The sequence below is a fragment of the Macaca fascicularis genome, chromosome 13 (assembly GCF_037993035.2).
Source record: "Macaca fascicularis isolate 582-1 chromosome 13, T2T-MFA8v1.1".
Classification (NCBI taxonomy): domain Eukaryota; kingdom Metazoa; phylum Chordata; class Mammalia; order Primates; family Cercopithecidae; genus Macaca; species Macaca fascicularis.
In genome coordinates this window covers 53,532,556-53,557,627 of record NC_088387.1, presented here as the reverse complement: position 1 = coordinate 53,557,627, position 25,072 = coordinate 53,532,556, and the positions used below count along the sequence as shown (strand labels likewise).

At 41.6% G+C, this 25,072-nt stretch overlaps 1 protein-coding gene across 2 annotated transcripts in view; it reads left to right on the top strand.

Moving 5' to 3' along the window:
• The window catches only part of PLEK (pleckstrin), a 56,894-nt gene that overhangs the window by 20,765 nt on the left and 11,057 nt on the right, over positions 1–25,072 (top strand). Inside the window, exons 1-5 of one of the 2 annotated variants that reach the window (XM_005575708.5) lie at positions 2,441–2,552; positions 17,350–17,505; positions 17,744–17,925; positions 20,528–20,619; positions 24,418–24,602. In XM_005575708.5, the coding sequence (XP_005575765.2) occupies positions 2,511–2,552; positions 17,350–17,505; positions 17,744–17,925; positions 20,528–20,619; positions 24,418–24,602 (657 nt within the window). In that variant the 5' untranslated portion in view covers positions 2,441–2,510. Of the gene's footprint in view, positions 1–2,440; positions 2,553–17,349; positions 17,506–17,743; positions 17,926–20,527; positions 20,620–24,417; positions 24,603–25,072 lie in introns of those variants that run through there. The other variant, XM_065527012.2, reaches the window with a different exon arrangement.

Genomic DNA, 25,072 nt, shown 5'->3' with positions numbered 1-25,072 from the left:
GGGAAGAGGAGAGGGAATCAGGAAGCTCTCAGAAAACCCCAAGAACAGAACTTCTTTCCCCTAACTTTCCTGGCTCCTCAGATGCCCTCGTGGATGTCTGTCAGTTTTGCCTTTCTCGAGGCCATCACTCGTCTATTGTTAATAGCATCTTGGTTTTACTTTAGGGGACACCCTCCCTTCCCCCATTGAGCATGGTCTTGCGAGGGCTGTCGGTTCATATGTTCCCCCTCCAGATACCTAAGAGAGAAGCTGAGTTAGGCCAATCAGAGGCCTGATCCCTGGAGACTACTGCAGAGTCTGAAAACCACTGGCATTCTTTCATCTTGGTGTCTTGCTTCCTGGAACCCTACAACTGCCCTGATTCCTGTCCTTTCAAAGACCCCAGTCTTCATTTTTCCTTCAGTCTGTGGGCCACCCCATTCTCTTCCAGTAAATTCCTATTCGCCTCTATTAGCCAGAGTTGTTATCTGTTGATTGCAGTGAAAGAACACTGACGGGTGTAATGAGGAAATTCTAGCCCTACGATTGCTTTTATCATCTCTGTTGAAGTTATCATTGAAAAGGATCAGCTCTAGGATAACGGAGATTTGCCTTGAAGATGAGGAGTAACTAATATTTATGGATACTAGTTATGTTTCAGACACTCTTCTAAATACTTCCATGTGTATCTTATTTAATCTTCAGAATGACCTCATTGGATAAGTGTTATTATCCCCATTTTACAGATGAGAAAACTGAGGCACAAAGTAATTAATGAATTTGCTCATTTTCACAGGGCCAGATTAACGTATCTCAAAGTTTATTCTATGGAATATTGGTTTTTCAGGATTGTATTGGTTTCCTGGGGCTGCCATAACAAACTACCACAAACTGGTGGCTTAAAACAATGGAAATTTATTGTCTCACAGTTCTGGAGGCCATTAGTCTGAAATCAAGGTGTCGGGAGCACCATGTTCTCTATAGCAGCTCTAGGAGAATTGTTGCGTGCCTCTTCCAGCTTCTGGGGGTTGCCGGCCATCCTTGGCGTTCCTTGGCTTGTAAATACATCACTCTGTTGTCACATGGCTGTTTTCTGTGTGCCCTTTTCTTATAAGGACACCAGTCACATTGGATTAAGGGCCCACTTGCTTCAGTATGACCTCATCTTAACTAATTATATCTACAATGACCCTGTTTCCAAACAAGGATGCATTCTGAAGTGCTAAGGGTTAGGACTTCTTTTTTGGGAGATCTAATCCAATCTATGACAAAAAATGTTAATATAAATTGTGCAGAAAAGAATTCTACAGCCAAGTCAGTTTGGGAAACACCATTATAGGATTCTTTGCTATAGTACTTTGGCGGGGTGAGGGTCTTTAGTTTGTTCATCGTTTAGAGGAGTTGCCAGCCTGGGATTATTATGTGCAGTTTCTCAAAAACCTGTTTGATGATGAACTTCTTTTTACAGGCTGATTGTGGGATCAGCAGTCAATGTGGAACAGCTGTTCGCATGCCTGACGCGAGGCAGTGGCACCCTAGCACGTCCCTCCCTGGTCTTCTGCTTTCCCCTGTGACCTGCAGCATCAACTTGGGACAACTTTTCTTCTCTGAGCCTGTGTTTCCTTATCTCTAAGATAAGGAAAATAATATACTTTCCCTATGGGTTTCACGTGTGGACTCATTTTTGTTGTTGTTTGTTTTGAGACGGAGTCTTGCTCTGTCGCCCAAGCTGGAGTGCAGTGGCACGATCTCGGCTCGCTGCAACCTCTGCCTCCCAGGTTCAAGTGATTCTCCTGCCTCAGCCTCCCGAGTAGCTGGGACTACAGGCGCAAACCACCATGCCTGGCTAATTTTTATGTTTTTAGTAGAGACAAGGTTTCACCATGTTGGCCAGGCTGGTCTTGAACTCCTGATTCCAAGTGATCCATCTGCCTTGGCCTCCCAAAGTGCTGGGAATACAGGCGTGAGCTACCATGCCCGGCCTATGTGCAGACTACTTTAGTTTTAAATAAGTAGGCTGAGAAACACTTGATACAGGGCTTGGCATAGAGAGAAGTAGGCATTCATTTAGTAGTTAACTTTGTTATGCTAACCAGATGGTTCTGAATTTCTTGGCATTTTTATTAAGCATTTCCAGGATCTCAAGACTAATCCCTAATCAGGACAATTTCCACCAACAAGTTTTTCTTATTCATCTTCCTCTTCCTTTCATCACTTCTTTTTCTCTTTAAAAGAGTGAGTTTCTGTATAGTACTAAGAATTTCCCTTAGGTAAATATTCAACCCAACTGTGGTTTTAATAAGTCTCCAGGATTAGCAAGGAATGGGTAGTTTACTCTGCAGTTCCTTATTCTGATCTTCCACCCCAGTGAGGGGAAGAGGATGTGATCATGCGACCGCCAGCAGAAGGGAAATTGTGAAAGCGACGCACTGTAGAAAAGGCAGCCCACAGCCACCTCAGTATGCAGAGGAAGCCCAGCTGCTGAGAGGAGGTGCCGGAGAGTGACCTTTGCATCAGCCTGTGCAGCCAGCATGGAACCAAAGCGGATCAGAGAGGGCTACCTTGTGAAGAGGGTGAGCAGAGGTGCCACTTACCAGGGTGTCAGTGGACACCGACTGGGGAGGCTTGGGTCCAGCTCCACGGGCTACCTGCTCATTTAGGAGTGTTTCCTGCTCAACCAGTTGGGTTGAAATAGGGGAACATGGTAGCACATAGAATGTTGGAGTGGGGTTAGGGGAGTGGGGATACTCATCCAGCCCCGGCTTCCTTACAGTTTGATTTTATGGGTCTGAGAATTCCAGATGGCAGGGCCTGGAAGGTGGGGGTCTAAGCTAACTCCCTCCAGATTTAGAATATCCTTTTTAAGAGGCACACAGATGTGTTCTGTCAGAAGATATACTCCTCCTCTATAGAGGTTACTTGGAGAGACTATCCATTTTTTATTGAAATCTCCCTTCCCCTCAGTTCTTTTTTTGGGAGGAAAGGGAGAAAAAGTGATTAAAGAGTTGGTATAATGATAGAGTAATTACGGCTTGTTTATTGGGCCGTCTCCTTGGAATTGACAGGTAAAAAATCCTTAGCTTTTTAAAATTGGGCTGAAATCTCTTCACTCACAATTCTTAGTAAATTTGCATAATGTGGCATCGAGGTGGTAGATGCACCATTTTAAAGATTAGTGTACTGAAAAAGGCTTAGCCTCCCTGGCATGCATCAGGAAAATTGAATTTTCTTAGTGTTGGTCTTTCTTCAGATGCTGAGTGTGTGCTGTGTGGTCGTGAAAGCTCCCTGGGATGTGAATTCACACATAGACTTGGCGTCCTGTGGGCAACGCCTATGTACACAGATATGCTCACACTAACCTTAATGAGTGGATTGTTTCAGAAATGAGCTGAATGTAGTGCCTTCCTTCAGGTGCTTAGCTTTTTAATTGAATGAACAGCGAATGTGTGAGTCTATTTTAGGCTATTCATTTGTTTCATGTTTTAGCCTACAATGTTCTACCTGTGAGGGGGGTTAAATAGCGCACGTGGCTGCCTGCTTCCATTTTGACTTCAGGCTGGAGAGACCCTAGGTCATCTGGCCTAGTTCCTTCATTTGCAGAAGAGGAGACAGACCCTGAAGGCTTGGCGATTGCCCAAAGTCACATGGCCATGACAGTTGTGACCAGCCACTCCTCTGATGCTTAGGTTTCTGATTCATGGCACTGAACTTTGTTCATTACTCTAGCATTTTCTTAAAGCAAATTTATTCCAACTTAGGATTTGTGGGGTATTTGTGATGGTGAGAGCTGAGTTGGTACTGGAGAATAAGTGGGTTCTCAGCTGCTAACCTCTCTAGCCAGCTGTACTTTGAAACATCCTTTGGAAAAGACACACATATACATAGAGATGTAAAAGATTCCTTGCAATAGGCACCAATAATAATTGGTGAGACCTAGTAATAATTCGTGTTGACTTACTCCTTTCCCGATCACTTGTGCTAGTATCCTGAGAAGAGCAAGTGAATGGAAACATTTCCGCAAGTTTTTGTTTGTTTGTTAAACAATTAAAAACATCTTGCAATGAAAATTGCTGTTATAAAGTTTGTATGCTCATATTTTAATCTCCCTAAATTACAAAAATATGAAGACTAAATTTCTAATAAGTGAAGCTGTCTCACTAAAAAATGGGGATGATAGAGTCAGGGTTGTCAAGCATGTGGATTTAAATTAATAGATAGTTATTAATTAGTGAGAGTAGTTCTCTCAGATTGTAAAAGCCAATCTAGAAAATGGGCCTGGAATTAAATAGTGAAATTTTGTATTGATAGTTTTACAATTTATATCTTCCATAATTTTCATGTTTACAAGTTACATCTTCCATAATTACTGCATTTTTCTCTGGAACCTTTTGAACACTCTCTGATATAATGCATTAAGAGTCTCTCTTTTTTTTTATTCTAAAACTTTTATTTTAGGTTCAGGGGTATCTGTGCAGGCTTGTTATATAGGTAAACTCCTGTGACAGGCATTTGTTGTACAGATTATTTTGTTACCCAAGCACTAAGCTTAGTATCCAATAGTTATTTTTTCTGATCCTCTCCCTTCTCTAACCCTCCACTCTTACATAGCCCCCAGCATCTCATTTGATATTTTTAAGAAATGTTTGGTTCAGAAATATTCCCTTTGTCAGCTGTAGAACTAAACCTAAAGACAGAATTTCCCAAGAAGATATTGAAGTTCTTAACTTCTGTAGACATTAAGTTTCCTTCAGTTACCTCATGTGTGGGTTAAAAACTGTATATGTCAGGAATCTGACACATAATTGGTGTACACAAGCTGCATGAGACACTGATTATTTGTATCAGCATCAGTATACACTTTAGTAGGTGGTGGGGCCCCTCCTAGATGTTAATGGGGTCATGTACTGGTTCCTGGGTTGGTTGCCAAATTAATTATGAAGGAAGGGCCATAAAAATCTTTGAAAAGGCTCTTAGAAGCCTTGGCTGTGGTTTTTGATGTTAAAGCATGAAAAATAATAATAGTGAATATTCCTTCATTCACCTTTTTCTCTTATGCAGTTCAAGATACCTGGGTAGTAACAGAGAACATCTTTGTCCTGTGTCTTGTTTTATGAAATAATTTTATTGCAGATAAGATGTTTTGGGTGGAAAAAATATAGCATTAGGAAATGCTGGTGCAGGAATTTTGTCAAGTTAGAAATCTTGGGGTCAATAGCGTTAACTGTAAAATGTTTCTGCTTTTCTTCTGTGTAAGATAACTGTTGACATTTCACAATCCAGGTTTCCTCTTTTGCCTCCTGAATAAGATCTCCAAATAAAGACAGTGGTTAAGAGGGGGAGGGAAAATACACGATTCTGTCATTTTCCAGCTTTTTCATTCCAAGTAATACCCATGTCTCTTTGCCTCAGACTCTTTCAATTTACTTTTTTTGTTTTAAAAAACAGCCCTTCTAGCCAACCATGGAGCAGCAAGCTGCTATACAAACATGACTTCATTTAATCCTAACCACCCTCTGTGATCCTCATCTTACAGACAAGAAAACTGAGGCTCACAGAGAATAAGTGACTTGCCCACAGTCAAACATGTGGCAAGAGGATGACCTAGGATTCAAACCCAGGCCTGCCTAACAGCAAAGCCTACCATCTCATTAATCCCAGGCAGCATTCTGAAAGGCAGCTTACCCTGGCCCACAGAAGAAAGGTCAGATGAACTCACTAGAGCCAGAGCGAGGCATGAACAAATTGTTTTGTGGGCAAGATTGGGCTTAATAACCTCAGCCTCCCTTTCTCTCTGTTTAGGAGGTTTCTTTCTGGCCAATAAACATGTTTGGAAGGTCCTCGAATACTTGCTACTGAATTAGATATGTTCATCATCATAACTGGAAAAAAATGAGAGAGGAGCAAACTATATGCTCTGCATAACCTAGACTCCTCCAAGTCATGTCTCAAACCAGCCTTGTTCCTAGAGGTTTATGGAGCAAGCTGTTGTTGCCAGGACAACCAAGCTCACAAGCACTTGGTGCAGCGGCACTGACTCAGAAAGTGGCTGAGGGATCTGGATGTCCATTGAGGCTGGGAGAAAGCAGAGGAATCAGGGTGATGGGAAAGGGAAGGGCAAGCGGCAGGGACAGGAAAGGAAAGGGCTGAAGAAAGTTGTGGTAGAAGTGGAAGAGAGCAGGAGAGTCAGGGTCCTGGCCCAGAAGTTCTTTCCTGCATCTACCTTGTCTTCTAGGCAGGATGAAATAATCTCAAGCGATTTGCACCTACTGATTCATCATTGTAATAGCTAATGCATGTGGTGTTTACCCTGAAGCAGGAAGAGTTCCAAGCATTTCATGCCTTAATGCATTTATACAGCATATTTATGACAACTCAACAAAATGGGGACAATTATTATCCTTACTTAACAGATAAGGAGATTGAGGTACAGAGAGGCAAAGGACCTTGTCCAAAGTCACACAGTTAATAAGTGGGAGAGCTGGTTTGCAGTCCAGCAGTGTGGCCTCAGCATTATGCAGAACCTAACCACTTTCTATGTGGCCCTCATGGGCTCGTATTGTAGTGACATTCTTTTCTAAAGCACTGTCACGATGATGAGGGGTACCCAGGGGAACCTTATGCCAGAGCGACTGCACAGTGTTGCCTACAAAACTGTACTATTTTATTTTATTTTATTTTGAGATGGAGTTTCGCTCTTATTGCCCAGGCTGGAGTGCAATGGTGAGATCTCAGTTCACCACAACCTCCTCCCCCAAAACCATACTCTTACCTGTCTCTGTGGTCGCCATTTTTCAAATGTATACTGCGTGCTGGCCACTGTGGTGAATGCTTTGTATATATTATCTCATTTAATCTTCACAACAATAGGAAGCAGGTACTTTGTTACTTTCATTTTACAGATGAGGAGACTAATGCTTGGAAAAATTAAGTAACTTGCCTAAGATTACAGAGCCTGGAAGAGGCAAAGTTGAGATCTGAACTTAAATCTAAGGCTCCAGAAATCATGCTGCTAAGCACTCTCGGTGCCATTTCTGTATTGCTTATTTAATATGTTTTCACTGATAAATTTTCCAACCTGGAAGAGTTCACGTATGTAAAAAAATACGCTACTGAATAGACTAGTTCCTTTGCCTTCAGTGAGTTTATATAGGCACAGCACAACCATTTGTTTGGGGTGCTATGTCAGTGATTTGATGGATCAGATTGGAAAATTAGATGATGTGATTTGTGTTGTAGCCAACATTAGGGCTTAATTGAATGCAACATCAACTTAAAATAACATGTCCCATGGGTGTGCAAGAATAGATAATAGTAACTGACAGTTCTGCTTTAGATATGTAGTTTTGATCACAGTGTAATTTTCCTTTGAATTCCAGCCATACATCAGTATGTGAAAAGAGAAATTTGAGGGAAAGGGAAAGTTAAGAGAGATGTCTTCACTTTGTAAGGAGTGTCTGAGAGGGGTTCTAAACACAAATATCCGATTGCCCCAACCCTCAGCCATTGGTTGTGGCTTCTTTCTGTGATGCTGGGTGTACACAGGAAGGCACACTTCAATTTGTGCCTTCATCACACTGACCCGGAGGTCACTGTCTCCCATGTGAGATTGTGAACTATTTGAGAGCCGAGACAGGGTCTTGTTTATTTTTGTTATTATTTTTATTTTATTTATTTATGTATTTTGAGACAGAGTCTTGCTCTGTAGTCCAGGTTGGAGTGCAATGGTGCAATCTTGCCTCACTGTATCCTCCACCTCCAGGGTTCAAGTGATTCTCTTACCTCAGCCTCCTGAGTAGCTGGGACTATAGGCATGTGCCACCATGCCCGGCTAATTTTTATATTTTTAGAAGAGATGGGGTTTCACCATGTTGGCCAGGCTGGTCTTGAACTCTTGACCTCAAGTGATCCACCCACCTTGGCCTCCCAAAGTGCTAGGATTACAGGTGCGAGTCACTGCATCTGGAGTTGCTTAATTTTACACCCCAACAACCAGGCCAGTGTTGAAAGCATAAGCGCCATTCTATCATTATTTGTTGAATGAACATGTCCCAGATAAAGAAATTTGCCTAAAATAGACTTCATAGAGACCAAAGTAACTTCTTAAGTCTTAAGAAAAGTAATTTCAATGGGGGCAGTCAGTTTTAGATGATCATATAGAATATATTTCAAAGATGTATTATTATTTTTTGGCTTTTAAGCAAACCCAAGGATTGGCAGGGACACCTGGAAATAGAAGAATAAAGGGGGAAAAGAGGGACAAAAGGCACCTTGGAATAGATGTGTAGGATCTCAGGGTAGAAATAGATGTTACAGATTTAATCCAACTTCTCATCTGTGGCTTGCATTTCTTTTATTCATCTGTTAAGAAGCACGCTTGAATACTTCTCTTGTTAGAGAACTCACTAATTAAATTTTCTCCCTTAAGTTATGCAGAAAACTGTTTTCCTGAAACCTCCACCTGCTGGGACTTCAAAATTATCCAGGCGTTCACACCTGCTCTACCTGTTCCTTTATGGGCTAAAACCTAGTCAGTTTCTCCAACAGTTAGAGAGATGATACCATCTTGGTGTTCTGCTTTGAACAGGCTCTGGTTTCTCTGCAGCTTTGAGGTCCCTTGAACTCAGTGTAGGTCTCCAGGGGCATCTGATAAGCATAGAACTGTAAGGAATAGGTACCATTTAACAAGTGATTACCATATGCCAATTATTGATTTAAGCAATTTACATGGATGGTTTTCATCTCCCAACAATGCTAAGAAGTAGATATCATCATATCTGCTTGCCAGATGGAGAAAATGAGGTTTAAAAACTTGCTCAAGGGCCACATTACTAGAAAGTGGCAGAGTTGGGATTTGAGCCTGAGCCATCCAGCTCCAGACCCCATGGTCACGTGCAGGCTATGCTTTGTTTAAAGACAGAATTATCATTTTCCTTGCTTTCGATCTTACACTTCTATTTATACAACCACAATGAGTTTAGATTTTTTTTTGACAGCCCACATCAAACTACTGACTCATAGAGCTCCTTTTTTTCCCACATGCTCATTTCCCACACCTTATAAGTCTTTAAAAAATATTATTAAAGACTGTATCTTATTTAATTTCAATTTGCATTTCTTTGATTGCTGTTGAAGCAATCAATTATATTTTACTGGACCCAGGTATTTGTTCGTTTGAGAATGCCTTATTTATATTATTTGCCCATTTAAAAAATTGGAAGTGCTTTTATATTTCTTACTGGTTCTAAAGAGTTTAAAAAATTAAGGATATTAATTTTTAATCATATGATGATACAAATATCTATGCATTTTCATTTCCTTTTCAGTAGTTGCAGTTTTTTAAATACAGAGAAGTTCATTTTTTTTTTTTTTTTCTTGAGACGAAGTATCACTCTATTGCCCAGGCTGGAGTGCAGTGGTGTGATCTAGGCTCACCCCGATCTCCACCTCCTGGGTTCAAGTGATTCTCCTGCCTCAGCCTCTCAAGTAGCTGGGACTATAGGTGTGTACCACCACACCCAGCTACTTCCTGTATATTTTTAGTAGAGACTGGCTTTCACCATGTTGGCCAGGCTGGTCTCAAACTCCTGGCCTCAAGTAATCCACCCACCTCAGCCTCTTAAAGTGCTGGGATTACAGGCATGAGTCACTGCGCCCAGCCGAGTTTATTTTTAATATGGTTAAATCTCCCATTCTTTATGATTTCTTCTTTTGGTGTCATGCAATGTCAGACTCTTAGGTGCTAAATTATACCAGTCCCGTGATGATGAACAACTATTTACCAGAAAACTTTAAATCTGACTCAGCATCCCATTGTGGAGATGCACAAGTTTTGGCATATAATGGGTGAAAACACACATATGCTACACACACACACACACACACACACAGCATATGGATATCTCTATCTCTATCTCTGTCTATATCTATATCTGTATCTGTATCTCCATTAAAGTGAAATAACTAGCTAAGTGGTCTAAAGAAATCGATTCAGATTCCAGAATGCCTCAATGTTATGCAAGAACCAAAATGAAAATGACATCTGAGGGGAAGGGAAAGAGCATAAAACTGAGAATCAGGAGACCTGGATTCTACATTAACTGGTCAGATGTACTAGGTCAATCACTTAACATTAATTGGTCAGATGTACTAGGCCAATCACTTAACTGGGCCGCCACTTTTTTTTTTTATCAATATGGTGACAGTGTTGGTAGATGATCCTAAATTCCTCTATCATTTGGACATTCCATAATCACACTTCCAGGTTTGCCCTTGGGTGAGCATCAAGTGGGTCGGGGCCAGAAAAGGGAAAATTTAGGGATGGTCAGGGAGAGGTGCTGCCAGGTTACCCGAGTGAGAAACTGGTAGCTGCAGTAGTGGTGAAGAGGAGAGAGAAACTTCCTCAAACTCCATCATCCTGACCTAAATCAGCACTATCAGGCGTGGAAGAATGTTTAAGCTTTATAAGTGGTCAGATTTCTCTTGTTTCATAAAGTATCGGCCTCTTCATTATGCCTAATGACCCTGAATCCCAAACAATACATCCTCCTCGGAGTCAGACCCCTGAGGCTGCACTTGGATTAGAAAAGCACAGACTCATTTTGGACAGTTGACTCTGGAAGCTTTGTCTACTGAAGGAATGCAATGCTGGCTTGTCGCTGCTGATGCATCCCAATGTCAAGGTCAAAAGCCCTGAGTGATGATGGCAGTTAATAATCTCAGTGAGTCCTGAGGTTGAATATTAAATATTAGGTTTAAAAGGGATTCTGGCAATCATCTAGTGCACCTTTTCGTTTCTAGCTCTGAGAACATGTCTTTCTTTTCTTGTTTCCCGGTATTTTTAAAATTTTATTAAGTAGATTTGTCTATCCATTTCCCTAAAAGTATATTCTAAATTTTAATACATAGCAGAGTCATATGCTATTCGTTCATTTAATACTTTTCCCAAATTATTTTAAAAAGTCAAACCCACAGAAAACTGAGGAAACTAGTACCATTATTCATATACCCTTTGCCTAGATTAATCAATTGATAATGGATGGGCGCATTTGCTTTGTCTCTCCCTATCTCTATATTTTTATGTAAATATACACACGTATCATTTTAGGTTGAGATAGTTGAGAGCAATTTGCAGACATCATGCTATGCTACGTCACCCCAAAATGCTTCAACATACATCTTCTAAGAAAAAGGACATTTTCCTGTATAATCACAATGCCATTATGACACCTAAGAAATTTATTACTGATAAAACGCCATTATCTAATACACATTTTACGTTCAAATGATGCCAGATCACTCAATAATATTCTGCATAGCGACTTTGAAAAGAATCCACAATTCAATCAAGGACAATTCATTGCATGAATATGCTGTTTTTCTAGTGATTAAGTGAGAGAAGTAACTAATGCGGAATAGTTTCCTTCTATAGAAGCAACTTGAAGGGTGGTGTTACTATAATCACTGTATACCCCTCCATGGAGTTAATTAACAGGACCTGGAGTTAACAATTTTGTTTTTTAATTGAAGGGTAACTTACATACAATAAGGTACACAAAGTGTGTCATAATTTTTTACATACCTATACCTCATGTAAACAACACACAGATAAAGATGGAGACATTTCTAATATGCCATAAAGTTCCATTGTTCCTTTCCTAGTCTATACTCCCATCCTCGGTAACCATTACTGTAACATTTTCTCATAAGCTATGCCTGTTGTTGAACTTCATGTGAATGCACTCATACTCTGAGTACATGTTTTGCCTGTTTGCTTTTCACTCAACATCTATGATATTTATTTATAATATTCCAGGTACTAGCGGTTCATTTTTTAAAAATTGCTAAGTTTTTTTCCATAGTATACATTTACTGTGTTAATAATGGGTTCATATATTATATTATACAGTTTACTTATTCATTCTGTTGATGAGCATTTGGGTTAGTCTTTGTTTCTGGCTATGATGAATAAAGGTGTCATGAACATTCTTGCATGTAACCTTTGTGGCAATATGCATTCATTTCTCTCAGATCTTTGCCCAGGAGTGAAATTGCTGGTGCAAAGGACATATATGTGTTTAGCTTTAGCATAAAACCACCAGATATTTTTTCTGAATTGGATGTGATATTCTGCACTCCTGCTAGCTATATTTGGGACTTCCAGTTATTCTACCTCCTTGTCAAGTCTTATTCTTCTGTCTTTTAAAGTGTTAGGTACTCCGGCAGGTGCGTACAGGTATCTCATTGTGATTTGAATCTGCATTTTCCTGATAAATAATGATGTTGAACAACTTTTCATAAGTTTTGGATGTTTTCTTTACCAAAGTGCCTCCTTGATAATTTTTGCCCACTTAAAAATAGGGTTGTTTGTATTTTTCTTATTGATTTGCAGGAGCTCTTTGTATTCTAAGATATGTTTCCTTCAGATGCAAAACAGAAAGACATTTGACTGGAATTACTTCATGTGTTGGCCCAGTGTCTGATCTTGCTCATTTTTAAAAGGGGAAATAATCCAGTGTTGGTCTGGAATAGTTATTCTGCCCAGGCAGAAAAGAGATAGGGTATTTTAATTTAGAAAATTATTTTAGTAACTAGAGCAAAGGAAATGTTTGGACAAGCAAAGTGATAGTCCCACAAGTATTTATCTTTGCATAAATAGTCTTCCTTTTGGGCAACTGGACCTTTATATAGAGGCCCTTTGTATTTTGAGATAAGCAGTAGGGTTTCTTGGGAACTGGATGATAATTCTATTTTGTGGTAGTCATGACAGGGTGACACCATGGGTTAAAGAATAGGCCTTTGCCAAAATTCTCCCAAAATATAGACCAGAAATAGAGACTTCCCTGTTTGAATCAGGATGGTCAATTTATTGCTAAAGGGGCATGAACCCAAACTGAAAACATTTTCATTAAGGATTTTCTTAGGGGCTACATTGATGTGGAGATCCTCATTCTGGCATTATAGACCTTTTGCAAGTGATTTTCATACGACTAAGGCATGCCTGCCCACAAGGCTGCTGTCTGAGTTTCTTTTTGGCATTCATATTCAGATAAAATCTGATTAGCCCAAGAAATGGAAGCAACTGCAGGGTGCATGCCACCACTTATGGCTGCTTTGCCCATGGGAGACACGGCTGTTGGATCACGACACTTTTCCACTGAGTCCAGCCTCAAGTATCCACTACTACTCAGTCTGAATTGACAATTGAGATAGATTCTGCTTGCCACTCTTGAGTTGAACTGAACTCAACGGACAGGTTTGGGAGCAGAAAACAAACCACAGAAAGCCAGCCTGAAATGCACCAGATGGAAAGTAGAGATCCATGAGGAGCTTATGGTCGACTGTCAATGTATATACATTTTATCTTAATTTTTAAAAAAATTCCGGTAGAATGACAGTCCTCCTCTCCCCTGAAGGCATCTTTCCTGCACAGCCTTGTTGTGCAAATGTGAACCACCTGCCTCCACACTGGCCAAAGCTGCGCTACATATTGTCCTGCAGAGGTCTATAGGATCATTTTAGGAAATATTGTCAGACTTATTGTGTCTATTCTTATGTTAATCATATCATTATGCCTTCTTTATTCAGTCCTATCTATTAATTAATACATAACGTGATCTTATTTTTTATTTTTAAGTTTTTTAAATTTTTAAAATGTAAATTTTTCTGGGTGCATAGTAGGTATATATATTTTTACGGTACATGAGATGTTTTGATACCGGCATGCAATGCGTCATAATCACATTATGGAGAATGCAGTATCCATCCCCACTAAGCATTTATCCTTTGTATTACTAACAATCCAATTACCCTCTTTTAGTTATTTTAAAATGTGCAATTAAGTTGGCAGTAGTCACACTGTTGTGTTATGAAATCGTAGGTCTCATTTATTCTTTCTGTTGGCTTGTTTTTGATACCCATTAACCATCCACACTTCCCCTCAACTCCTCTACTTCCCTTCCTGGCCTCTGGTAACCATGCTTCTACTCTCTGTGTCCATGAGTTCAGTTGTTTTGATTTTTAGATCCCACAGATAAGTGAGAACATGTGATGTCTGTCTTTTTGTGCCTGGCTTATTTCACTCAACATAATGATCTTTGGGTCCATCCATGCTGTTGCAAATGACAGGATCTCATTCTATTTTATGGCTAAGTAGCACTCCATTGTGTATATGTACTACACTTTCTTTACCCATTTATCTGTTGAGGGACACTTAGGTTGCTTCCAAATCTTATCTATTGTGAACAGTGCTGCAACCAACATGGGAGTGCAGATATCTCTTCCATATACTGATTTCCTTTCTTCTCAGGATATACCCCCCAGTGAGATTGCCGGCTCAAATAGTAGTTTTGTTTTTAGTTTTTTGAGGAACCTCCAAACTGTTCTTCATAGTGGTTTTACTAATTTACATTCCCACTGACAGTGTACAAGTATTGCCTTTTCTCCACATCCTCGTCAACATTTCTTATTGCCTGTCTTTTGGTTAAAAGCCATTTTAACTGAGATAAGCTAATATCTCATTGTAGTTTTGATTTGCATTTCTCTGATGATCAGTGATGATGAACACTTTTTCATATGCCCATTTGCCATTTGTATGTCTGCTTTTGCCCATGTTTTGAATGGATTATTAGAGTTTTTTCCTCTAGAGTTGTTTGAGCCCCTGATGTATTCTGGCTATCAATCCTTTGTCAGATGGGTAGTTTGCAAATATTTTCTGTCATTCTGTGAGTTGTCTCTTCACTTTCTTGACTGTTTCCTTTGCTGTGCAAAAACTTTTTACCTTGATGTGATCCTATTTGCTTATTTTTGCTTTGGTTGTCTGTGCTTGTAGGGTATTGCTCAAGAAATTTTTGGCCAGACCAATGTCTTGTAGATTTTCCCCAATATTTTCTTATGGTCATAATGTGATTTTAATTACAACCATTCATTCCACAAATTATTGATTGAACACCTGGCAATATCATGGTGAAGTAAGTTCTTGCCCTCCTGGAACATATAGTTGGGTGGCAATAGTTGACAGAGTGATTTTACACACTTTATATATAAAACATATGTATACATATGTATTTAAAAATATATATAGTATAATGCATATGTACATTGTTCACATATAAGCATATCACATGCATTATATACTTATATATATATTTTATACATGATCTAAATCTAATACTTATTTTGCTTTAAGATGGAATTATTGTCTCCTTCTTAGAAAATAAAAAAACTATGGCTCAGAAATACTAAACATTTTACCCAAAGACATGTATAACTAATAAGTGATTGACATGAGGCTCAAATGTGGTTCAAGGTTTGACCCCAAATCATAGCATACATTGAAGCATCCTAAATACTTCAAGCATCATTGTATGACTTGTCATACAATAACGGAGGAGGCCTGCAAGTCTGAGGCAGGCTGGATTATTCACAACCCCAAACCTTATTCCACCAGAAGAGAAACCAAAGGGAGGTGTGTTTCCTCACAAATACATTCATGCAGATCCTCAGAGCCTTCAGCTTTCCCATTCATTACTCCACATGGCAACTGGCTAAATATTTTTGACTCTTCCTCATTGGGATGATAGTGATACCAGTTCATTATCATTTTTCTGAGAATAGGGAGGATGAAGGAGCAGCTGTTCATTGTGTTGGAAACTCAAAGCATGGAAGACATTCATACATGGCCATCTGTGAAGATATTTAATAATACAACCTCTCATTTGTAGAGCACATTTGAACTTATAAAGTCTTACCCAAATTATTTCATTTCATATGTGCTAGAAATCTCGGAGGTAGTCATTCTTATCATTTTAGTGCTGGGAACTGAGCCTTAGAGAGGGCAAGTGGCTTACACAAGTGTGGGCAGTAAGAAAGCAATAGAGCCAGCTGGGCGCGGTGGCTCACACTTGTAATCCCAGCACTCTGGGAGGCCGAGGCAGAAGCATCACTTGAGATCAGGAGTTCAAGACCAGCCTGGCCAAGATGGTGAAACCTTGTCTCTACTAAAAAAAATAACACAAATATTAGCTGGGTGTGGTCATGCATACCTGTAATCCCAGCTACCTGGGAGGCCGAGGTGGGAGAATCGCTTGAACCTGAGAGGCAGAGGTTGCAGTGAGCTGAGATTGTGCAATTGCACTCCAGCCTGGGTGACACAGAGAGGACATGTCTCAATAAAATAAAATAAAATAAAATAAAATAAAATAAAATAACAGAGAGACAGAGAGAGAGATAGTGCTTGAGCTAGATCATCTAAGATTCAACCAGCCATCTCAGCAGCGTTGCCAGAGCTTATAAGTGAAGGCAGATTTGGGGTAAAACCAACTTTTATTTATACCTGTCTTCAGTGAGTCAGATTAGTTGGTTTGCAGGCCATATTTTGAAAACCACTAGGCTTTAGGATATTTAATTCTTTCTCCAATTCTGACTAACCCTCCCAAGAATTGAAATGTTCTAAAACCCTTAAAAATAAAACCCTTCCAACCGAACACCAATAATTATCATTTTTGTGTTTTTTCTCCTCAAAATAGGCAGTTAAACATGTAAAAATACATGATATAGTTCGAAAAAAGAACTATACTCTAAGATCATGTGTAAGATGTAGTTTCAGAAGCAAGATCTGCCGGCAGTTCTTACACATAGCGGGGGTGAGAATGTTACTATGAGGTGGCTCTTTTGTGGTTCTTAATGGTGTGAACCAGGCATGAAAAGGAAGGTGCAGGGGAAATCATAGCAGGAAAGGGTTTGGTTGGGGATGAAGTAGACAATAAGAAGGACTGGTTGCTCTTTTCAATGAAATGTGATAGCTGCTAGCATTTGGCAGTTTCGGAAATGATCTTCTTTTGTATTATTTTAATGAACATCCCCTGTGTGATCAGTATCATGAGCCAAGGAAAGTACCTGATAGTGCAATTGCCACGGAGAAGGAAAGATCACCATACTGAAGACAATTGAAGAACTATATGAGGAAGTATATAACCAAGTTCCAGGACGTGTGGCACATTCAGTGAGAAAAGCGGGAGGCGCCCCTGAGATCAGGGTCGGTCTGTGCAGTTTGGGAAGCCTCATCCATGAGGTGGCTAAGCTGAGCCCTGAAGGATGGGGAGAGGTTAGGCAAGGGGAGAAAGAGGAGATGGCAGAGTTGGGAAGGAGTATTCCAGAGAGCGGGGTCAGCTTGGGCAAAGAACTGGGAGTAGAAATGAGAATGGCTCCCCAAGAAGCCACTGATTTCAGAGGATTTGTGTTGAAGGAACAGAGATGACGTCACAAAACATTTTAAAAACCAACTGTAAGTAAATATAGAATCTTTCCTGTTAGGAAGAAAATACAGTTTGCAAAGAGCCCTGCCCATCTCAGCTATTTTGGTTGTCATTACAGGGGAGCGTGTTCAATACGTGGAAACCCATGTGGGTTGTACTGTTAGAAGATGGAATTGAATTCTATAAGAAGAAAAGTGACAACAGCCCCAAAGGAATGATCCCACTGAAAGGGAGCACTCTGACTAGCCCTTGTCAGGACTTTGGCAAAAGGATGGTGAGTTGACATCAAGAGCTGCCTGAACCCCTGGTCAGGCACTCACCTTTTGGTGCAAGCATCGCCTACAATGTGGGTGGTGCTCCTTGGGCTGGTCCCTCTCACCACCACCCACACCCCACCCTGGCATTTGGGTTTCTCTTGACCAGAACAGTTTTAGGCCAATGGCCTCTGCTTCATGAGGGGCCCCAAGCCCTTGAAATAAGTCATTCCTAATGGGACATGTTTTGATTTTCAGTTTGTGTTTAAGATCACTACGACCAAACAGCAGGACCACTTCTTCCAGGCAGCCTTCCTGGAGGAGAGAGACGCCTGGGTTCGGGATACCAAGAAGGCCATTAAATGCATTGAAGGAGGCCAGAAGTTTGCCAGGAAATCTACCAGGAGGTCCATTCGACTGCCAGAAACCATTGACTTAGGGTGATTTTCTGTGTTTACTTCTCTTTACCCGTTCCTTCTGATAGACACAAACATAGCAGATCCCGCTCCAAGGCTTGCTCTGGCTGCCTCTGATGTTGTATCCACTCTGCCAGGTCAATACTGGCACTTGGTGTACTAAAATGTTTACCTGGGTCTGAAGGAGTGATCCAAGGCCTACCAGCTGAGGAGAGGAAGCTAATGGAGTACAAATTCCCTCACACTGGGTATGAGAGAGAGAGAGAGAGAGAGAGAGAGAGAGAAACATAATCATTGCATTTATAAAGTAGCCATAATAAGTTAGTCTTGAAATAAAGCTTTAGGATCTTCAGGTAGAAAGGAAAAGGCAGGGGCTATGCATCCAAGCAAGCAAGGTTTCAAGTTCAAGTTCACGCATTTACACACTCAGGAAAGGCCAACCAGGGTAAACAGCCATCCTGGTGGAAGCCATTTATGTCCTGACCTGGTTTAATGGCCTCTGATGTTGGCTGACTTGGAATTGCAGGTGATAGTTGTAGCCTAAAGGTGGTCAGAGGCCAACAGGAAGATCTAGCCCCTGACAGAGGTTGGGAATGGGATTTCTTCCTTCCTGGATATCTCACATCTTTGTCACATGAGCCCCTTTCTTTAGGAATCCTTTTCTTCTAGGTGGTTTTGCTTTTTTGTTGAGCATTCCCTGAAACAGGAGACCTGTCGGGAAGAATCCCATGCTGGCTGCTTAAAATGGCCAACAAGAATTTTGTTTCTATGGAGGGCGGGGTGGGGCGAGGCACTGAGAGGAGCCTAAAGACACCCCTTCTGCACTTCTGCATGACGAACACAAGACTTGGCATGGCACGGGAGTCTGACAGAGTTTGTCAACTGAGCTGAATAAGACTCAGCAGCCCCCCTCCTCACAAAAGCTTTTTGGCAAAGAGCTCCAAGGAGGCACCCAGTATAGCTGCAGCTGCTGACGGGGGCCATCGAGTGACCACAGTCCTGGCCAGGGCTGTCAGAACTAAGTGGGAAAAATGCTGGGACTACAGGGAGCCACAGGCTACACGGAAGGGGCCTTCTGTTTTGTTGCTTAGAACTTCTCTCGTTAGGCTATCTTTGATGTATTACTTCAAGGACAAAAACGAGAACTTCTCACCGTTTTGCCTTGTATCTCATCATTTTAAAGATAAGACATATGCTTAGTGGAAGCATTCGCTTTCTTAAAGGCAAATGTCTACCACAGATGGTCCCTTGAAGAGCATTAAAGAATTGGGATATGAGGTGAAGGGGTGGCCTGCCCCTCCACACCTGTGGGCGTTTCTTGTTAGGTGGAACGAGAGACTTGAGAAAAGAAATGAGACACGGAGACAAAGTATAGAGAAAGAAAAAGTGGGCCCAGGGGACCAGTGCTCAGCATACAGAGGACCCACGCTGGCACCGGTCTCTGAGTTCCCTCAGTATTTATTGATCATTTTCTTTCCCATCTTAGAAAAAGGGAAGTGGCAGGATAATAGGATCATCGTAGGGAGAAGGTCAGCAGTAAGACATATGAATAAAGATCTCTGGACATGAATAAGTTTAAGGAAAAGTGCTGTGCCTTGATATGCATATGCAAACATCTCCACAAACCTTTTTAGTGCATAAAGAGCAGCATTGCGGCTAGCACATCCCACCTTCAGCCCTAAGGCGGTTTTCTCCTTTCTCAGTAAACAGAACATACAATTGGGTTTTACACCGAGATGTTCCATTGCCCAGGGACGGGCAGGAGACAGATGCTTTTCTCTATCTCAATTGCCAAGAGGCCTTCTTTCCTCTTATACTAGTCCTCCTCAGCACAAACCCTTCACGGGTGTCAGGCTGGGGGACGATCAGGTCTTTCCCTTCCCACAAGGCCATATTTCAGACTATCACATGGGGAGAAACCTTGGACGATATCGAGCTTTCCTAGGCAGAGGTCCCTGTGACCTTTGGCAGTGTACGTGTCCCTGGGTACTTGAGATTAAGAGAATGGTGATGACTTTTCACAAGCATACTGCCTTCAGGCACTTGTTTAACAAAGCACACCCTGCATAGCCCAAATTCCGTTAAACCTTGAGTCACCACAGCACATGTCTCTTTCAAGGACAAGGTTGAGGGTAGGGTCACAGATTAACAGCATCTCAAATACAGAACAAAATGGAGTCTCTTATGTCTACTTCTTTCTGTATAGACACAGTAACAGTCTGATCTCTTTCTTTTCCCCACATGAGGATTGTGGGACATTAAAGATCTAGAATGTATAGAAAATGGACCCTAAGAACCTTTCATCTTTGACCTCTAAATTGGGGCAACTTTCCATCCCAGGCGCCAATAATTAAATCAACAAAGAGCTGAATGAATTTAAGAGAATTTAGGAGTCGTTAAGTACCTCCCAGCATTGCTAAACGCCGTGCAGGCTACAGAGTCGTGCAGATATGAATGCTGCCCCTCCACTATTTATGATCTGATGGAGGGAGACTAAGCTCAGGGGATACCTGGGGATGGGGAGCTTGTGTTCACCTCCCAGACAGAACTTACCATTCTGAAATGTTCCCCACTCATCCAACTGGGTTTTCTTTTCTTTCTTTTTTTTTTTTAAATCTCTGTGCAGTGCCTTATATTTGTCCATGAAAGACACTGAAAAAGGAATAAAAGAACTGAATCTAGAGAAGGACAAGAAGATTTTTAATCACTGCTTCACAGGTAAAAGCACTTGCGGGCCTGAAATAGGGCAACTGGGAAGGCGATATGGAGTCCTCCTTTGGCCTCGTCTGTGAGGTGGGGGTATGAGGTATGGGGGTTGGAAGGGGTCCCAGAATGCAGCCTGGTGAGCCTGAGAATGAAGCTCCTGCAGAGTGAAATAGAAAGTTGTTGTTCAAGCTAACGATTTTGTTCAAGCTTTATTTGTTCAAGTTAACATTTGTTCAAGCTAACGTTCCAATCAAAGGATTCTTTTCCTCAATAAATGGCATTATGTTGAGGCTTACTAAAAATAGACACAGAATTGGATAAGATGCAACCCTTACTACGATAAACAGGGATTAAAGCATACAATGTAAGTTGTAAATGACAATATTAGGGCTATCAGAGGCTGCACAGGGTCAGGTATTAGGTGCTATGAGTTTAGGTAGTATGGTGTAGTGGTTAAAAACATGTCCTTTAGAGCCAGACTACCTGGGTTCAAATCCTGGCTCTGCAACTTACTAGTTACAAAACCTTGGCTCAATGACTTAGCCTCTCTGTGCTTCACTTTCTCTGTCTATTTAGTGGGGATAATCACAGTGCACCTACCTCACAGGCTTGCCATTATGTGTGTAGAGCAGTTCCTGGCACACACTCAGTGCTATATGGTGCAAGCTCAAGTGGTTATTGTGTTTTAAGGGGTCACATGTCTGTACAACCAATTCCAGGGGTTCAGAAAAAGAGAAAGAACTCAGGGGTTGATGGGATGAATAGGATGTGGCACCCAAATTTGACCCTGAAAAATGGGTAGAATTTCATTAAATACTTTTGAAAGGATTTTTGATGAGGTGGCAGGGCAGAGGATGGGCAGAGGATGGTGAGGACAAAGTTATGAGACAGACGTGTGCGGAATATGCATCTAGAAAAAGAAACTGACCAGCCTAGTAGGGCTGATGGTTCATCAGGGGGAGCAAAATGGGATGTATAATTTGGTACTGAGTTTGTCAGATACCAGGCCTGGCTTTCTTATGGTGACAAGAGAGATCAAAGGAAGAAAACTCCGAGCTGATACAGCAAATGTGGAATCTAAGAGGATGTGCCGTCAACAGATAATCCATGAAATTGGTCCAGGTCAGGATTGGCAAGGCTAAGGAGAAAAGGCTATGATCAGTCCTCCGGGGGAATGAGCCTCAGAGTTAAGGCAGCAGCCCACGAGCATCAGACAAGGCAGGGCTGAGATATGGGATCAAGACACCAAGCTGTGGGTGGTGGTATGAGAAAGTGACAAGATCAAGGCAAGGTCCTAACTCTAGCAGGACCGAGGTCACTGCAACCACCTTGGGCAAAGGGAACAGAAGGGGATCTCAGTGTCACCTCGGGCATACAATCCAGGTCAGATTGATTTCCTGTGTAATGTGTTACTGAGTCCCAGAGTATTGGGTGGTTTCTGCTGCTGCTTCTTCTTCTTCTGCTGCTTCTTCTTCTTCTTCTTCTTCTTCTTCTTCTTCTTCTTCTTCTTCTTCTTCTTCTTCTTCTTCCTCCTTCCTCTTCCTCTTCTTTTTCTTTCTTCTTCTTCTTCCTCTTCCTCTTCCTCTTCTTTTTTTTTTGAGGCGGAGTTTCACTTTTGTTGTTCAGGCTGGTGTGCAGTGGCGCAATCTTGGCTCACTGCAACCTCTGCTGCCCAAGTTCAAGCGTGATTCTCGTGCCTCAGCCTCCTGAATAGCGGGATTACAGATGTGCACCACATCTGTAATTTTTGTGGCTAATTTTTGTATTTTTAGTAGAGATGGGGTTTCACCATGTTGGCCAGACTGGTCTCAAACTCGCAACCTCAGGTGATCTGCCCTCCTTGGCCTCTGAAAGTGGCCTGTAATCCCTAAGATTCCAGGTGGGCTAGTACCTCTTAAATCCCTCTTGTTGAAGATCAGGGTGGATTCTGGACATTTCTATGGGTGGAGCCTTCATGGGGGAGTCAGGTGGCCTCGGCTGGGAGATGAAGGCTGCAGCAGAGCCTGGGACCCAGCAGTGCTGACACGTGATGGGAGACCTTAAATGTCCGACGACTGGGAGACTAGACCAAACTTATCTTTCAGGCTTCAGCATGCCTCACCGAGTGGGCATGGATGCAAGGGTTGGAACACTTAAAAGTGACAGCCCAGGGTAGTTGTGACTTTGGTCTAAGATCACTCAAATTCCCTGAGCCTTAGTTTTCTCATCCTTAAAATGAGGACTGCACTTACTGCCCTGCCTCTTTATAGGCTGCTATGAAGATAGAAAGAAGAAATGCAGTGTCACTTAGTTTATCCTTGTACAGAAAGAAAAGTGAGCAAAAGCCTTTCATATGTGAAATTCACGGAAGGCTCGCTATCCAACTGCTGTCACTCCTGTTCTGAGGGCGGCATCCCTACTGCTTTTGCCTGGATGACAGGACAGGCAGGCTGTCATGCTGACTCCCTTGTTGGCTACATTTGTAAGGAACACACTGCTTTTTATTTTTGAGTTTTTAAATTGACACATAATGGTACATGTTTATGGGGCACAATTATGTTCTGATACACATATACATTGTGCAATGATCAAATCATGGTAATTAGTGTATCCATCACCTCAAATATTTATCGTTTTTTTGTTGTAAGAACAAACATGCTGTTTTTAATAGAAAGCTTCATTGTAACCTGCTAATAATCCAAAGTATGGGTCAATTTCATTTTCTTCTCTTTGCAATCATCTCTTGAGGCAGAAGGTTGCTTAAATGATTTCTCAAGGTCCCTGCTAGACTCTGCAAAGGCATGACAATCAGTGCAGGTGATGTCATCAAATTTTAATTTAGGACATATAGCCATCACATTATTTCCTATTTAAAAACTTGCAATGATTTCCCATTAGTCAAATTTCTTACTGTGCCATCAAAGCTCTCCCCACCCACCCTTCACCTCCCTCCTCCTCTTGTTTCCTTTTGCCTTCTTTCCACCAACTCCTCCCCTGCCCCGTGGGGCTGCTTTGTGCCTGAGTGCATCTGTTCACACTGCTGCCCCCTCAGCCTGTGTTGGTCCCTCTGCATCTTGCCTCACATGCTTGGCAAACGCCTACTCATGTTTTAAGCCTCTGCCCAGTGTCACTTCCTGTATGAATCTTTTCCTGATGGTGCATGCACAACCCTCTTCTCTCACCTCCTCCACCTCTTTCCCACCTTCAGATTAGACCCAGTAGTCTCGCAACTGACTTATAGCAGAGTACTTGTTACAAGACTTATTTATTACACCCATCATGCCCTTTTACAGTCCTTGAGGGAATTTCTCCAACATCCAGTAGAGTACCTAGCATCTAGTAGGTACTCAGTAAATGTTTGTCCATTAATGGGATAAGTGAGTGGGTTAGTAAAACCCATTTCCTTGATGCATGTGTTGCTTTTTTTTTTTGACAAAGACTTTTTTATTTTTTTATTTTTAAAGTTATTATATTTTGAGATGGAGTCTTGTTATGTTGCCTGGGCTGGTCTTGAACTCCTGGGCTCAAGTGATCCTCCTGCCTCAACTTCCAGAGTAGCTGGGACAACAGGTGTGCCACCATACCTGGTCGTGTGTTTCTTCTTAAGCAGCATGTAGATGTTCTTAAAAACCCTTTACAAAATTTTGTTTGTTTGTTTGTTTGTTTCTAGTGGGTATCTATCCCACTGATTTTGTTTTCTCTTTCTTGAAATAACAGGGGAGACAAGACAAGTCAGACCTGTGGGTGCGCTGGAGTCAGTTCAGGGGTGATTGTCAGGGGCTTGTTCTTCCGTAAGGAAGAGTTAACCTTCCCTGTGCTTGTCCCATGTAGGTAACTGCGTCATTGATTGGCTAGTATCCAACCAGTCTGTTAGGAATCGCCAGGAAGGCCTCATGATCGCTTCATCACTGCTCAATGAGGGGTATCTGCAGCCTGCTGGAGACATGTCCAAGAGTGCAGTGGATGGAACTGCTGAAAACCCTTTCCTGGACAACCCTGATGCCTTCTACTACTTTGTAAGAAAAGCTCCCCATCTCTTCTTCCTGTAAGGGAGGCTGCCCTGAGCAGATTCTAGATTGATTTCAGGTCGTAGACGTCTACAGAGCGCTGTTAGGCAGCGGGTAGGGACGTCAGCCAGGAAGAACAAGGAAATACCTGAAGTTTCCAGGCCCATTTAGAGCTTCTGTTATACCAGCATTTCCCAACTCAACAGCTGCCCTCTCCACAACACTCGCCCTGTCCAAGTGAATTTGTTATTATAAAAGGATACTACTGTTTACTTGAAAAAAAAATTTTTGATGGATATTTTCAAGTTTATTATTTCCTATCTATTTATTTATTTATTTATTTTAGACATAGTCTTACTCTGTCACCCAGGCTGGAGTGCAGTGGTGTCATCTCGGCTCACTGCAACCTCCGCCTCCCGGGTTCCAGCGATTCTCCTGTCTCAGCTTCCGGAGTAGCTAGGATTACAGGCATGCACCAT